Below are 17,148 nucleotides of genomic sequence, written 5' to 3' on the forward strand. Positions count from 1 at the left end.
TATAGTGTCACATAATATATCATATTGAGGTATCTTAAAACAGGTAGCCCTTGGTTACCACGATTTTGTAAATACCTATCCCCTCACACAGTTCAAATTCCGGTGACCATGGCATGTTTATTAATTGTGAATAACTGCAAAGTACATACTTTACTGTTAACTCTTTAGTCCAAAAATCACAATACAGGGCTAAAGAGATGGCTCAGCAGTTAAGAACACTTGCTGTTCTTCCAGAAGACCCAGGTTCGATTCGCAGCACTCACACGGCAACTAACAAACCATTCGTAACTCTAGTTCCAGGGAATCCAACATCATGTTCTGGCCTCTGTAGGGCAATACATGCACATGATACACTTACATACATGCAGGCAAAACACCCAAACACATAAAATAAAAATAAATAAAATATTTTTTTTTAAATTCACAATAGAGGGCCGGGCATGGTGGCGCACACCTTTAATCCCAGTACTTGGGAGGCAGAGGCAGGCGGATCTTTGTGAGCTCCAGGACAGCTGGGGCTACAGGGAGACCCTGTCTCAAAAAGACAAAAAAAAAAAAAAAAAAAAAAAAAAAAAAAAAATCACAATACAAATAACAGTTCATCCTGATGGGTGATCAATCACAACACTTCTGTTGGCAACTGGTCACTCTTAGCAAATCTGTTAGTTCCTAGACACAATAGGAAAACATGAAGCCTTGTTACCTCCTTGTCCCAATAATAAATTTATGTGACATTCTATAAAAACGGATTTTAAGAAACTGACCCACAAGCATGAAAGTAGAACAAAGAAATGAACAATAATAATGATAGAAATGAAATTCAAATAAAAGTAAATGTGATTAGAAAATAGATCACTGTGGGGATACTGACATTGCTATTGTTAAAAATTCTAGATATGCAGGGCTGAGAACGGAGCTCAATTGGTAGAGTGCCTACATGCCTAGCATGCAGGAGGACCCTGGATTTGATCCCCAGCAACACATAAACTGGGCATGGTGCTGCATTCCTTTAAGCCTAGCATTTGGGACGTAGAGGTCATCCTTAGCCAGCCTGGGTTCACAGAGTGACAGAATCTTATTGACAACAAAAAGTGCAAGCATCTCTAAGTGATTTTAGCAAAATTTTTACATTAAAGGAACTCTTGGAAATATTTCATCAGTGAATGAAATACTGGAAGTCAAATCACTTTAGAAGCTTGGTAAATTCAATTAGAGAAAAGATACTCTACATACTACATTCAATTATTCTCTATACATTTTTTGCAAAGAATAAAGAATGAACTTCATGAACTAGAGAGTAGACTCCATCAGTCTTAGGGCATCTCTTGTTGGTAGAATCTGGAGCTCCAACAACAGACAACCATAAGCTCTCATTTGAAAGAAATGGTAGTAAGAATGAAGTCACGCTGGAGAGAGAACAAGGGAGGGGCAGGTTAAATTTTTGGTCTGTTTGCTTTTTGGCAGGGTCTTACTGTGTAAACCTATTGACCTCAAATTCAGGGAGATCCATATGCCTCCGCCTCCAGAGGGCTGCGATTAAAGGTGTGCACCACCAGGCCCAGCTCAAAAGTTTTTGTAGTGTTCTGAATGCTGTGCTGTATTTCTCTAAGGCCCAGCTAATACCATTTCTGTACATAGTACATCTGCCAATATTCTCCTCTTGGCTGAACCCAATACAAACTGAGTTTCTGTGACCTATGAACAAAAGTCTTCAGTGGGCCAGCATAATGGCTAAGTACGTAATGCTGCTTGCCGCCTGACAAGGCAAGTCTGATGGCCTGAATTCAAACCCTGGGACCAACAGAAAGGTAGAGAGAAAGGACCCACAAAGCTGTCCTGTGACCACCACACACTTGTTGAGGCACGTATACACACACACACACACACACACACACACACACACACACACACACAAATTTTCAGTTAAATTTTTAAATAATTTTAATGTAATATTGAATCATAAAATTTAGTAATTTTAATTATTTTTAAATTTTAAATAAAAGGTGTTGGTAGCACACGCCTTTAATCCCAGCACACAGGGGGCAGAAACAGGTGGATCTAGATGAGATTGAAGCCAGTCTTGTCTATATAGTGAGTTCCAGACCAGCTGAGCTAGGGACTACATGTCTCAAAAAAAAAGAAAAGCTGAAGAGATGGCTCAGCAGTAAAGAACACTGACTGCTCTTCCAAAGGACCTCGGTTTGATTCCCGGCATCCACATGGTGGGAAACAACTGTTCTTAACTCCAGTTCCAGGGCACCCATCGTTTTCTTCTGGCCTCCACAGGCATTGTACAACACAGATGTACTTCCATACATGCAGGAAAGACACATATATATAAAATGAAAATAAGTAATAGTAATAAATAAAGGTGGAGCGCAACTGAATAAATACACCTGATATAGACAAATACATCCAACACTGAGAAGGAAAAAAAAAAAAAAAGAGACCAAATGAGTACAGTGCAACAGCATGGAACCAATGGAGAAAGTCATAGGGTCTCGGGAAAGGAAGTGATGGCTGTGCCCTAAAGCCACTCTGGCTGCAATACAGAGAACGGCCTCTCCTTGAACAAGCACGCTTAAGTAAAGATTACTGCAGCAATCTAGGAGAGTCTAGAGGGCCAGCACAAGGGAAGAGACAGGAAAAAAAGGTGATTCTTTTGACAAACATTTTGGAGGGGAAAAAATCAAAAGGACTTAAGTAGCTGATTAGATGTGAGCAGAAGGAAAAAAACTTGAAAGACCAAATCAGTCTTTGGACATGCTGTTTCAGGTTTCTTAAGACATGCTATAGAGAAAAAGATCCACAAACTGCTGTATATATTTGGACGATCTAAATCTCTGCAGAGAATATTAGCTGAAGGCAAAGAATTGGGGAATAGCATCAAGATAACTAAATTCACAAGAATAAATGACATGACCAAGGAAGAAAAGGCAGAGTTTAAAAAGTAGAGGGGGGCTGGAGAGATGGCTCAGCAGTTAAGAGCACTGACTGCTCTTACAGAGGGCCCAGGTTCAATTCCCAGCACCCACATGGCAGCTACAAACCATCCTTAACTCCAGTTCCAGGGGAATCCGAAGCCCTCTTCTGACCTCCGAGGCACTGCACAACATGGGTGCACTCATATACATGCAAGCAATACACTCATAAACATAAAATAAAAATAATTTTTTTTTAAGTAGAGAGAGGGCTGGACAGATGGCTCAGCAATTAAGAGTGCATACTGCTCTTGTAGAGGAACAGAGTTTGGTGCCAGCATCCACAGCAGGCAGAATTGCCTGTAACTCCAGCTCCAAGGGATCCAATGCCTCTGGTCTCCACAGGCACCTGAGCTCACATGCACATACTCACATAGACACATAATTAAAAAATATGTATCTTTATGGGCCTGGAAGGATGGCTCAGTGGTTAAGAATACTGACTGTTCTTGCAGAAGACCTGGGCTCAAATCCCAGCTAACAACTATCCGTAACTCCAGTTCCAGGGAGTTCCAGAAGACAGCCTCTTCTGTCTTCTGTGGACACTACACGACATGGGTGCACTTACCTACATGCAGGCAATACACCCATACACATAAAATAATAAAAATATTAAAAAATAAAATTGTGTGTATGTGTGTGTGTGTGTGTGTCTTTAAAATGTAGAGAGGGCCAGACACGGTGGCATACCCCTTTAATCCCAGTACTTAGGTGGCAGAGGCAGGAAGATCTTTTGAGTTCAAGGCCAATATGGTCTACATAAAGAGGTCTAGTCAGCCACAGGTGCATAGTAAGACCCTGTCTCAAAAAGAGAGAGAGAGAGAGAGAGAGAGAGAGAGAGAGAGAGAGAGATAAAGAGAGAGAAATAGAGAAAGACAAAGAGAAAGAGAGAGCGATTCAGAGAAAGAGAAAGAGAGAAAGAGAGAAAGAGAGAAAGAAAGAAAGAAAGAAAGAAAGAAAGAAAGAAAGAAAGAAAGAAAGAAAGAAAGAAAAGTAGAGAAATACCAGGGAAAGTAGCATACATCTGTAATTTCAACACTAGGAAGGGCAAGAGGATCACTGATAGTTCAAGACCAGCCTAGTCTACATAGTGAGAATCTGTCTCAAAAACACTAAGAGGGAAAAAAAAAAAAAAGCATAGAGAGTTCAGTTATAGCTCATGTCTGCAATCCCAGCACTCAAGAGGCTGAGGCAGCAAGAACACTACAAGTTTCAGACCAGCCTGGCATATACAGCAAGTTCTTGGCTAGCCTGATGAACTGCAGAATAAGACTCTGCCTCAAAAAGGGGGAAGACCAAAAAAAAGGGCTGGGTTGGAGAGATGGCTCAGTGACTATGAGCTCAGAGGACCCAAGTTCAAGTCCCAACAATCATATCAGGTAGCTCATAACTGTCTGCACCTCAAACTCCTGGGAGATCCCATGTCTCAAGAAGTATTAGACAAGTGTGCTTAGTAGCACACACCTTTAATCCCAGCACTAGGGAGGCAGAAGCAGGCAGATCTCTGTGAGTTTAAGGCCAGCCTGGTCTACATAGTGAGTTCCAGGTCAGCTGGGGCTACAGGGAGACACTGTCTCAAAAAAATAGACAAATTTCTTTGGCAGAGGAAATTTCAAGACAACATTAACATTGAATATGTGGCTTGGTTATTACAGAAAACACAATCAATAAAACCAAAAAGAGTAAGTAGGGCAGGAAAAAATACAAAATGTAGCATTTGGAAAGAAAAAGAGCACTGTTTAATGTTATAGCCAAGGTCCCTGCTGAAAAAGAGGGGGTAACTGTTAAAGAGATTGGCACCACTAAGGAGAGAAATCCTGCTCTGTGCTGGAACAATGGGAAGGGTGCTCTCAAGACAAGACCCCACCCAGCTAAGCTTCCAATGTGTGAAAGGAGAAGGTCATGAGATCTTTAAGAGGTGTAGTCTTTCTGGAGGAAGTTATGTTACAGAGGGTGAGCTTTGAATACTGAGCTTCCTGCTCCTGCCATTCCATCTGCCACTTGCTACTATATACCCCCACCCCGACCCCTGCATTGAAAGATTTTTAGCCCTCTGGAAGTTCAAGGCCAGCCTATGCTACAGAGCAAGTTCCAGGCCAGCCTCGGATAAAATAGTGAGATCCTGTCTTTGAAAAAAAAAAAATTTAACTGATACAATAAGCTCATGCCAGTAATCCCAGCACTTGGGAGGCTAAAACAGGAAGAGCGTTCCAAGTTCTAAGCTAGCACGGACTACATAGTGAAGTCCAAGTCAGCCTTGACTACAAAGTGAGACTTTGTCTCAATGGAAAAAAACAGTTCAAGTCACAAAAGTTTGTAATTTTTTTAATCTCAACAAAGATTGAGTAATCAATGTAATCAAAGATTCGTAGAATAAAGAGAGAGATTGAGAAGTGATGTGTCCCAGCTTTGACAAGCTCTGATGATCTGATAAATTAGTGAGAAGGAATTTTGATAGAACAGCAAAGAACTACAGTGGATTTAACAGTGAGATGGAAGTGAATGAGTAATGTAGGTAACCCTTCTAAAGGAAAGCAAAGTTAGGGGACAGCTGGAAAGAACAAGGAAAAGTCTTTGGCAAGAACCTCATCACACTTACATGCTAATACTAACAGAAGAGAAGGAGATAGGGAAGTAGGATGGAGAGAAGGGACCAATGAATAATGTTCTAGAGAAAACAGGAAATGCTGACATTCCGAATCTAAATGGAATCAAAAGCGGGGGAGGGGACCTGGAGAGATGGCTAGGTGGTTAAGATGGCTAACTGGTTAAATGCTTGCTGCGCAGTCATGAGGATCAGAGTTTGGATCCCATTACCCATAGGACGAGCCTGTCACCCCACCCACCCCTTTAAAACCAGCTCCAAGGAGGGTAGAAACAGGAGAATCACTAGGGCTGCTTCCTGCCTAGCTGAGACTCAGGTAGAGACTGATCCTCAAAGGATCAGTAAGAGAGTCATAGAGGGAAAACACTCTTCTGGTCTTCACACATGTGCACAAGCACGCATACACTTACATAGACACAGACCTAAACAAATAAATATCTTTTTTAAGAGGACTAGTCGCTCTTCTAGAACACCTGGGTTCAGTTCCCAGCACCCAACTGGCTAACAAATGCCTCCAGTTCCAGGTGTTCCAACACCCTCTTCAGGTCTCCACAGGCATTGCACAACATGGGTGCATTTAGATGAATGCAGGCAAAACACTCATACACATGAAATAAAAATAAATTTTAAGAAAAACAAGTAAAAAAATTAAATTTGTAGATTTGGTAAGCTTTGATTTGAGACAGGAGATGCTAAGTAAAGGGAAAAGGTAACATGATTACAGGTTCTAGAAGGTCAGGGAGTTCTGAAACAGCTGGTAGGGTGGAAAAGGTATCCTCAGTAACTACTGGGCAGCACAGAAGCTCAAGAGTTAACTTTCAGCTATGGAATTTTCTCCATCAGTTTTTAGGATATGAAAACTGAAAAAGCAAAAAGCATCTGTCCTAGTTAGCTTTAACTGTCAACTTGACACAGCCTAGAGTCATGTGAGAGGAGAGCCTCAAGTGAGAAATTTCCTAGAGCAGGATGGTCTGTGGGCATGTCTGTAGGGGACTGTTTTAATTGTTCATTAATGTAAGGGGGGGCACCATTCCCTGGTCAGGTGACCCTTGGCTGTATAATAAAGCTAGCTAAGGGATGGAGAGGTGACTCAATAGTTAAGAGCACTTGCTTCTCCAGAGGATTGGAATTTAGTTTCCAGCATTCTCATAGGGAGGCTGACAACTACCTCTAACTCTAGATCCAGAGGATGTAATGCCCTCTTCTGGCATCTGAAGACACATTCATAACACACAGACACACATAAACAAATATTTTTTAATTGAAAAGGGGAACTAGAGAGATGGCTCAGCAATTAAGAAAGCTTTTTGCTTTTACAAGCAGATCCAGACTAGGTTCCAAGCACCCACACCTATGGTTCGTGACTACCTGCAACTCCAGGAAATCTGTCACCTTCTTCTGACCTCTTGTACACAAGTGGTCCACATAAATTCATGTAGGCACACATACATACACATAAAAATAAACAAGGGCTGGAGTGATGGTTCTATGGTTAAGAGCACTGGCTGCTCTTGCAGAATTCCTAAATTCCCAGCACCCACATGGTGACTAACAACTGTCACAGCTCTAAGTCCAGTTCCAGGGTATCCAATGCCCTCTTCTGACTTCCACAGGCATTGCACAACATGGGTATACCTACCTACATGCAGGCATTACACTCATACACATAAAATAAAAATTAGTATTTTTAAAAAATAAATGAATTTTTTTTTTTTTGGTCTGAGACAGGGTCTCCCTGTAGTCCCAGCTGGCCTGGAACTCGCTATATAGACCAGGCTGGCCTGGAACTTGCAGATATCCGCCTGCCTCTGCCTCTCGTGGAATTAAAGGTATGCACAACCCCACCCAGCCTGTGTTATTTCTTTGAGAGAAGTTCGCTCCCTGAACCTACAGCTTGAGGTTTTTAGGCTAGGCTGGCAGCCTGCAAACCCCAGCCACCCTGTCTCCACCCACCTCAGTGTTGGGGTGACAGGTGTGGGAGCAAGTCTGGCTTGTTACATGGCAGCTAGGGTCTGAACTCTGATCCTCATGCTTTCATAACAAATACTCTTAACCCTAAGCTATTTCTCCAACAACCCCCCTCAACCTACTGCAAGGTTGTTTTTAACAAAAAAAAAAATTTTAAGAGTTAAAAAAAAATGTATTTGTGTGTGCGTATATCAGTGAATGTGCACATGTATGTACAAGTACCCAAAGAGTCCAGAAGACAGCACTGGATGCCCTGGTGCTGGAATTCCAGGCCTCTGTATGTCTGTGCTAACATCTAAATTCTGGTCCTCATGATATAGCAGTAAGTACTCAACTACTGAATCATTTCTCCAGCACCCCCTCTAAGGTTTCTAAATTTTAAAAAAGAATTATTAAAGGAACAGCATAGGCCAGATGTGGTGGCGTACACCTTTGATCCCAGCACTTGGGAGGCAGAGGCAGGCGGATCTCTGTGAGTTCAAGGCCAGCCTAGTCTACATAGTGAGTTCCGGACCAGCTAGGGCTACAAAAAAAGACCAGAAAGAAAAAAGAACAGGGAACAATATAACTGAATAAATGAAAAGATTTTAGTTCATTAGTTATTAAATATAGTAAAAATATCAATACCTAGATTAATTTATAAATAAAACTTTCATGATCTTAAATATATTTGACACTTAAAAAAATTTTTTTAATATTTTATTATCCTTTATTTTATGTGTATGAGTGTATTGCCTGCATGTGGGTAAGTGCACCCGTGTCATACAATGCCCTGGGAGGACAGAAGAGGCTGTCGGAACCCCTGGAACTGGAGTTATGGACAGCTGTTAGCTGCCATGTGGGTGCTAGGATTCGAACCCAGGTCTTCCGCAAGAACAACCAGTGTTCTTAACCGCTGTGCCATCTCTCTAGCCCTGTTTGACACTTTTAACATTAAAATCACAGACATAACTAATGAACAGACTATAAAAGTAATGCTTTAATTCCAAGGCTTTGTAAAGGGAAACTGAAGCCCAGAGACCTCACCTTGCACAGAAAAGGCACCAAGAAACTTACATGGAGGAATCAGTTTATTTCACACTAATGGACTCAAGTGGGGTTTCCTCCCAAAGAAGTCAAGTCCTGAGTTTAGTTTCTTTAGTTTTTATAGGTCTGTCCACATTATTCTTTAACTGTGGGTTTAAGTTACAGTCTATGTGACTGTCAGCACAGATGATTACATGTCCTAAGACCACAGTAGGAAATTCCTTCTTTGGCATGTTTGCAAGGGCAGATATCTAGCACAGGAGTTAACAGTTTTATTATAGGTGCCTTAGCAAGCACGGCAACTGTAAATAAATGTTCCTCTAGATAACTGTGGCATTTATTTCTTAAGAGTACTTTCTCCACTGGTCCACCGGCATGGTGGCACACGCCTTTAATCCTAGCACTCAGGAGGCAGACAGAGATCCACCTGATTTCTGTGAGTTCAAGGCCAGACTGGTCTACATAGTGAGTTCCAGGTCAGCTGGGGCTACAGGGAGACCCTGTCTCAAAGAGTCCCCTCCCACCCCACCCCCACAAAAGACTGTTTTCTCCTCATTTTAGTTTTGATTTCCTTCTCAACACAAGTTTTAGTAAGCATTTATAAAGTCATTATACGGTATTACATTCTAAATTATAAAATAATCTGTCATAAAAGAATATTTAGACACATACAAAAGTGACACTAAATGCATGGGTATATTTGTTTTCCCCATCAGCTTGGTCATAAAAATGATATGGCATCTTTTTCAGGATATTCACCTTTATAACCTAGCACCATGTTAGAAGGAAGGCCACAAAGAAAGGCATGTACAAGTGCTCTCTGGTCTACAGTCCAGCTACAACCACAGCTAACAACCTGTATCAACCATCAATGTGAGCGAAAAAGCCTAAAAATTATTCTAGCCTCTAACCTGAAGCTGTCCAGCCAAGGTAATGCACAAAGTACCCACCAACTCATGCCCCAGCTGCTTTACATGAACAAGCTAAAGGTTGTTGCTTTATGCTACTAAATTTTGGGGATGGTCCATTACATGACAGTAACTTTGATCAAAATTCCAGATAGATCTTTTTTTAAAGCTAATTTTTCCAAAAATGTATTATTATTTTATGTGTATGAATGTATTGCTTGTATGTATGTAAGTACACCTGTGTCATGCAATGCTTGCAGCGGTCAGAGGAGGGTACTGGATTCCCCTGGAATTGGAGTTATGGATGGTTGTTAGCTCCATGTGGGTCCTCTGCAAGAGAAGCCAGTGCTCATAACTGCTGAGCCATCTCCCCAGCCCCACAGATGGATCTTTTAATGAAATTCCACACACTGAATTTTAGGACTATACCTAAGCAAATAAAGGTTTAGAAAGAGCTGAGCCAACTTTGGAAAATGTGGTTTGAATGTGCTGTGTCCCATAGGCTCCAAATATTGAACACTTGGTCAACTGATGCTGTTTGCAGAGGTTTGAAAGGTGAGGCCTTGCTGGAGGAAACATGTCACTGGGGGCAGATTTTGAGAGCTGATAGCCACACCCATCTCAAATGTCTGTCTCTGGGCTGTTCTTTGCCTGCCTGGAAATGTGAGTTCTCAGCTTCCTGCTCCAGTCACCTCTGTTGCCATGCCTCCCCACACAACGGACAGAAAGGTAATACAGAAAAGGGCAAAGGAGGATCCATACTAGCAGATATTAAAGCACACCGCCAGCACTACTGTTGAAAAATTTTACTACTTAGCTAAGGATGGTAGTGCATGCCTGCCTTCTCAGCACTTCAGAGGTAGAGGCAAGAGGATCAGAACTACAAGGCAAGCCTGGGTTACATGTGACACTGTCTCAGAAGAGAAAGAAGAGGGGAAGGAGGAGGGGGAGGAGGAGAAGGAGGAGGAGGGGGGAGAGGAGGAGGAGGAGGAGGAACCTTTAGAACTATTAGGAAGGAAGGAAGGAAGGAAGGAAGGAAGGAAGGAAGGAAGAAGAGGAAGAAGGAAAAGAAAAAACGATGAGCTGGAGAGGTGGCTCAGCAGTTAAGAGCACATGTTGCTCTTGCAGAGGACCCATTGTTTTCCTGCACCCACACCAGGCAGCTCACAACTGCCGGCAACTCCAACTCCCTGGGATCTGACGCCCTCCTTCTGGCCTCCTCAGGCACTGCACTCACATGTACAAACCCACAAACAGACACATACATAATTAAAACTTTATTTACTAGGCCTAGAGACGGGCTCAATGGCACATACTTGGCATAGCATGCACAAGGCCCTGGATTCAATGCTCAGTACAGCGAGAAAAATCTAGTACTAGTGTATAAACAGAAAAATAGACAAAAGCCAGGCATGGTGATACATACCTTTAATCCCAGCATTTGGGAGACAGAGGTAGGCAGATCACTATGAAATAGAAGCCAGTCTGGTCTACATAGTAAGTTCCAGGCTAGCTGGGGCTACACAGTGGGAACGTATCTCAAAAAAAAAAAAAAAAAAAAAAAAAAAAAAAAAAATGAGAAAAAAAACAGAAAATAGATTTTGAGAACAAAACATGGGCTATTCTGGAATTTGAGCATCTATGTTCAAATCCAGCTCTAACACTTGGTGCAATTTACTTAATCCAGACTCTTCTCTAGTCCTATATAGAGGGTGGTAAAATACCTAACTCATAGGGTTGTTATAATGATTAAATAAATACATGGAATCATCTTCCCATACTAACACATGTATAGAATTTTGAAAGTGATCATTCAAAAAGTAATTAACAATAGTGAAGTACAATTAAGAGCTCCATATACTGAACACCATCTGTGTCTATACAGAACAATTTTAATTTATATAATGAAGTTATAAACTAGAGGAAAAAGTAACCAGAATATTAATAATCAGTAGTGTTAATAAGACATCTTGCTGGTACAATTTCTAAAAGCTTGGGTTTCTGAATCAAAATGGACTGTACTGGAATTCTATTCTGATTACAATAGAGGAGCCCAAGCAAGCTTTTTAAAAAAATATTTTATTGGGGCTGGAGAGATGGCTCAGCGGTTAAGAACACTGGTTGTTCTTGCAGAAGACCCGGGTTCGATCCCCAGCACCCACATGGCAGCTAACAACTGTCTGTAACTCCAGTTCCGGGGGATCTGACAGCCTCTTCTGTGGGCACTGCACAACACAGGTGCACTTACCTGCATGCAGGCAATACACGTAAAATAAAAATAATAAAATTAAAAAAAAATATTTATCTATTATTTTTATTTTATGTGTATGTTATTTTATATGTATTGCCTGCATGTAAGTAAGTGCACCCGTGTAGTGCAATGCCCACAGAGGTCAGAAGAAGGCATCAAATTCCCCTGGAACTGGAGTTGTTAGTTGTCATGTGGGTGCTGAGAATGGAATCCAGGTCCTTTACAAGAGCAGCCAGTGCTCTTAAATGCCGAGCCATCTCTCTAGCCCCCCAAGCAAGTTATTATACAACGCTTAACTTCACTTTGCTCACTGAAGCTAATCACTATTAAGAAACAGCAAATCTGCCAGGCGTGGTGCTGCGCTCCTTTAGTTCCAGCACCCAGGAGGCAGAGGCAGGTAGATCTCTGTGAGTTTGAGGTCAGCCTAGTCTACATGGTGTTCCAGGCTACCCACGGCTACACAATGAGACTGTCTTTAAAAACAAGAGAAGAAAAAAAAGGCAAATTAAATAATGAGCTAACACTACATTTAATACAATATTAAAATTCAGTCTATAGATAATGATAGACAAAACTGTCAAACATCTTTGGTGAGAGAGAGCAAGCTGTTTGATTCTACGTAAGTTCCATAAATACATGCACTATAACCCAGCATTTCCTCTCATGGGCATGTATCCAAAAGGAGTAAGTGTACATGTCTATCAAAAGATGCATGTAAGAGCCGGGCATGGTGGTGGTGGCACAGCTGGGGCTACAGGGAGACCTCGTCTCAAAAAGACCAAAAAAAAAAAATGCATATAAGGCTTGGCATGGTGGTACACACCTGTAATCCCAGCATTCAAGTGTTCAAGTGGTAAAGGGAGGAAAATTCAAAATTCAAGGCCAGCCTGGGCTACACAGAGTTTCAAGCCAACAGACTACACAGCAAGCCCCGCCTCAAAAAAAAAAACAAAAAACCCAACAAAAAAGACCAACAAAAAGAATATCCACAACAGCATAACTCTAACACCAAAAAAGCAGAACACTCAAATAGCCTTAAACAGCAGAATGGATAAACAATCTTCAAAGTACTTCCAAAGGACTACAAAGTTAACAAACCAAAAAGCAAAACATAAATGATATATAGCACTGGCAAGAAAACCCAGCTGTTTTATAACTTGATCTGAACTGTAGTGACATGGGTAGTGGCATTTAAAAATTCACAGCAGTGTGTGTTTTCGACTTTCTGCAAGGGCAACTCAGTTTTTAGAAATGGAGGCTAACAGAACCTATGGCTGCAAAAGATGATAAAGCAGTAACTGGTAACAGTTAATGAGAGCACATCCTATGTGCTGGGTACCATCCTTAGCCCTTTCCACATATTAGCCCACTCAGCTGGGGAGACAGTTCCACTGGTAAAAGGACCTGCTGTGCAAGCATGCAAAAGTGGTGTCAAGGATGCCGGGCATGGTGGCGCACACCTGTAGTCCCAGAACTTGGGAGGCAGAGGCAGGGGGGGCTCTCTGAGGTTAAGGCCAGCCCCGGCTACATAAGGGGGTCCCGGGCACCTCGGGGGACAGGGAGACCCCGTCTCAAAAAAAAAAAAAAAAAAAAAAAAAAGTGGTGTCAAGGCTGTACTCCCAGCATTCCTACTTGATGGGAAGTGGAGACAAGACTCACTGGGCAGCCAGAGAGCCAGCTGGTCTGTAGTAAGGAGCACAGCAGCAAACAAGAACCCCTGCCTCAAAGACAAGTGCAGGGGAAGGACTAACACCCAAGGTTGTCCTCTGACCTCCACATGCACTGTGGCACACGTGTGTGCCCTCATACACACACAGATTTTTTTTAAATTAAAAACATAAATTAACCCACGTAATCATCAAAATATACACTGTATGCATGAATGTTGTCCTCATTTTAGAAATAAATGGATGTCAACAGGTAAAAGACAGACAACTGGGAAATGGAGAAGGAATCAAAATCCTGAAGTCAGGTGTTACGTTAAAACATTCATCGCTGGGCATGGTGTCCTTCGACTTTAATCCCAACCCTCAGGAGGCAGAGGCAGGTAGATCTCTACTGAGATCAAGGCCACCCAGGTTCACATTGTGACTTCCACACGGGCTGTTGACTAGGCAGGCTCTGTCAAAAAACAATCAACAAAAAACAAAACAAACAAACAAAACCACATTAAACTACAACGATGGCATAAGTAATTAATAAAATTCTTAACTTTCTTTGGGGCAAATAAAATATCCAGTCTTGGCTAATATTATTACCACTATCATTTTAGGATTAACTGAAAATACTTATCATAATACTCAACACTACAACTGACCAACAAGCAAATCTACATAATTGTAATTATGCTTAGTTTGTCCCAACAGCATTAGAAAGGTTAAGAGCATTGTTTCAAATATATAAAAAGCATGCTACCCCATGTGTCTCCAAAATCACAAGCATCCAAAAGGTCGTATCTATTTACCTTTCTATAGGTAAGTCATAATCTTAATTCATATTGAAAGATGCATTTACTAAACTGAAATAAAAATTAAAAGTATTTTTTTTCTTTTTTTAAAAATTATTTTATTTATTATTTGTATTTTATGTGTCTGAGTATATTGCCTGCATGTATGTGAGTGTACCTGTGTTGTGCAATGCCCACAGAAGACAGAAGAGGGCTTCAGATTCCCCTGGAACTAGAGTTAAGGATGGTTTGTAGCCACGATGTGGGTGCTGGGAATAAAACCTGGGTCCTCTGCAAGAGCAGTCAGTGCTCTTAACCACTGAGCCATCTCTCCAGCCCCTAAAAGTATTATTCTAAGGGCATTATTATATTTCAAAGGAGAGTGCTATCCTAAGTTTAACTATATGAAGAGAAAGTTTCAAAACTCCATGTTAACCAGATTTTAAACTGAAAATGTCTTTTAAACTTATTGCTTTAAAAAAAAAGTCAACAGGGCGGGCATGGTGGTGCACACCTTTGGTCCCAGCACTTGGGAGGCAGAAGCAGGCGGATTTCTGTGAGTTCAAGGCTAGCCTGGTCTACACAGTGAGTTCCAGGCCAGCTAGGGATACAGGAAGATCCTGTCTCAAAAAAAGAAAAAATCAACAGGTGAAAAGGCCTAACTGAGCATATGTTCCCATGGTTTTAATTCCATCTTTCTGCCCCTAATGATTGTTTATCTGTGCCTGTCCTAGTTTCCTTTCCTGTTGCTATGATAAAATACTCTGAGAAACGTACCTTAGTAAGGGCTGGCAAGATGGCTCAGAGAGGAAAGGTGCCTGCCACCCAGCCTACAGGCCAAGTTCAATGCTCAGTACCCTACATGGTGAAAAGTCATCCTTTGACTCCACAGGTGCCATAGCACACAAGCACCCACACACTTATACATCTTCAACAAAATAAATACAATATAATTTAAAAAAACAACGTAAAGCACCTTAAGGGAGAGTAGTGCTTATGTGGCTTAGAACTCCCATGACCATCCATCATCTCAGGGGCAGGATTGCCTGAAGCAGCCAGTCACAGCAACACTCAAGCAGAGAACACAAGATTGCATGTGTGCTCTGTTCAGCTCACCTCTCCTTTACAGCCCAAGACCCAACCCCAGGAAGGGTGCTGCCACATTTAGGGTAGCTCCTCCACTAATCAACATCTATTTTGATTCTTCGGACACCCAGAAGTATATATCTTAATCCTCCCTGGGTTTGGCATCATCTCACATGTAGTGACAAGACTATCTTCCCAGGAGATTTGAGACCCTATCAAATTGACAATTGAAACTGATCATTACAATGTGAGGAAATATTCCTTAGAACTACAGGATAAACCTACCACATCCTGCCAGCAGAAGGGTCCAGGTTTTCTTGTGAAACATTCCAGTCAGTCTAAGCATACACTAAGAACACTAGCACACATATTAAAGAGAATCGCACATAGACACCACACAAAGCACACTATTCACCTGATCTGTGTCTTCCCTAATACCTTTCCTGGAAGAAGAGGACATCTAACCTTTTATTTAAAGGCAGCATTATGATGCTTACAATCATTAGCCGATTAAAGTAGTAACAATTAAAAAATAACAAATTTACTCATAAACCAAAGACAATAATACAAATGCATAGTACAGATCACGTTACACATGTCAGATGGGCTCTTGATTTAACATTAGATGCTATGACACAGTTGGGAGACCTCAGAATTCTAACTCAATCTGCTCCCAACCTTTTCTTAAGGTTATCCAACCTTAAGAAAATTACAGTGACGCAGTTCCCAAAGAGAGAGAAGAATGCCTGGATGAAACTTAATTCTTTCTATAAGCTTACATTTTATTCATACTGAACCTGTTAGTCTAGCTAGTCAGATGTTAGTCAGATGGCAGAAGGGTACTAAAAAATACTTTTAACAGTTAAAATCCCACCTTACGAGCACGATCCAGATACTTTTTTGTTGTTTTTGAAATCTATTATTTAATCCCCAAATCAACAAGCAAGGCCATTATGGGGGGGGGGGGCCAAATGTCAGACAAAACCCAGGAAATGGTTATCCTTAGTAGAAAAAAAAAAATTAAACTTGTGCATGCTTCCCGCTGTTTTCCCTACAGATGAACTCAAGATAAAAAGTGGCTGCGTGTTGAAAACATCAGAGGAAACATGAAGACGTTTTAAAGTACAGATCTATTTGCACGGATACTTCCTGAAATAGCAAGAGGCAGGAAATCTCGCTTCTTTCAGAGGCAGAGCCTTCAGAGCTCGAAACGTCAAGTAATCCATTCATAAGCATGTTTCAGCTTTTTTTTTTTTTTTTTTTTTTTTTTTTTTTTTAAAAAAGTCTTTAGGAATATTCTGGAGATGTGATGAGTACTCTTTTGCTCTCAGAACAACAAATCTTTCCAACAGGAAACTCGGGACGTGCTGGGGCTGCAAAGGTGCGCACTGGGCCGGGCGGCTCCGCAGAACCGGCCCCCGCAGGACCAACAGCGAGCCCCTCGGTCAGCTGACGCGACGTCCCCTCACCGTCTCGAAGGAAGCTGGCCACACACATTTCAGTTTAGGAAAACATCGACGATAAAGGTCCAGCCTTGGAGAGGCGGCTGAGAAGGAAAGGCAGGTTCCCGGGGACCGCCCCGACCTGTCCCGCACCCCACAGCCCCGCGTCCAGGCCCTCCATACCTGTTTAGGAGCAGGGAGGCGGCGCTGAGGCACAGCAGAAGAAAGCAGAACAGCGGGTACTGGCGGCAGATCTCGCGGCCCACATCCAGCCGCAGCCGCAGCCTCAGCCTCTCCGCGACCGTCCGCAGCCAAGACCCCATCTCCGTCCGGCCCTCGGACCTGCCTCCCGCAGAGGCCGAGGACGCCCCCACCAGCCCGGAGCGGCGGAGCCACATAACCGCCCACCCGCTGCCGCAGCCGCCACAAGCCCGC

At 42.1% G+C, this 17,148-nt stretch overlaps 1 protein-coding gene across 5 annotated transcripts in view; it reads right to left on the reverse strand.

The window, feature by feature from the left end:
- The window catches only part of Snx14 (sorting nexin 14), an 84,142-nt gene extending 66,994 nt beyond the window's left edge, over window positions 1-17,148 (reverse strand). For all 5 annotated transcript variants that reach the window (XM_017797517.2, XM_029562308.1, XM_029562306.1 and 2 more), the window contains exon 1: window positions 16,897-17,148. In XM_017797517.2, the coding sequence (XP_017653006.1) occupies window positions 16,897-17,111 (215 nt within the window). In that variant the 5' untranslated portion in view covers window positions 17,112-17,148. The remainder of the gene's footprint in view (window positions 1-16,896) is intronic.

The sequence above is a fragment of the Nannospalax galili genome, unplaced genomic scaffold (assembly GCF_000622305.1).
Source record: "Nannospalax galili isolate Female #2095 unplaced genomic scaffold, S.galili_v1.0 scaffold195, whole genome shotgun sequence".
In the NCBI taxonomy this organism is placed as follows: domain Eukaryota; kingdom Metazoa; phylum Chordata; class Mammalia; order Rodentia; family Spalacidae; genus Nannospalax; species Nannospalax galili.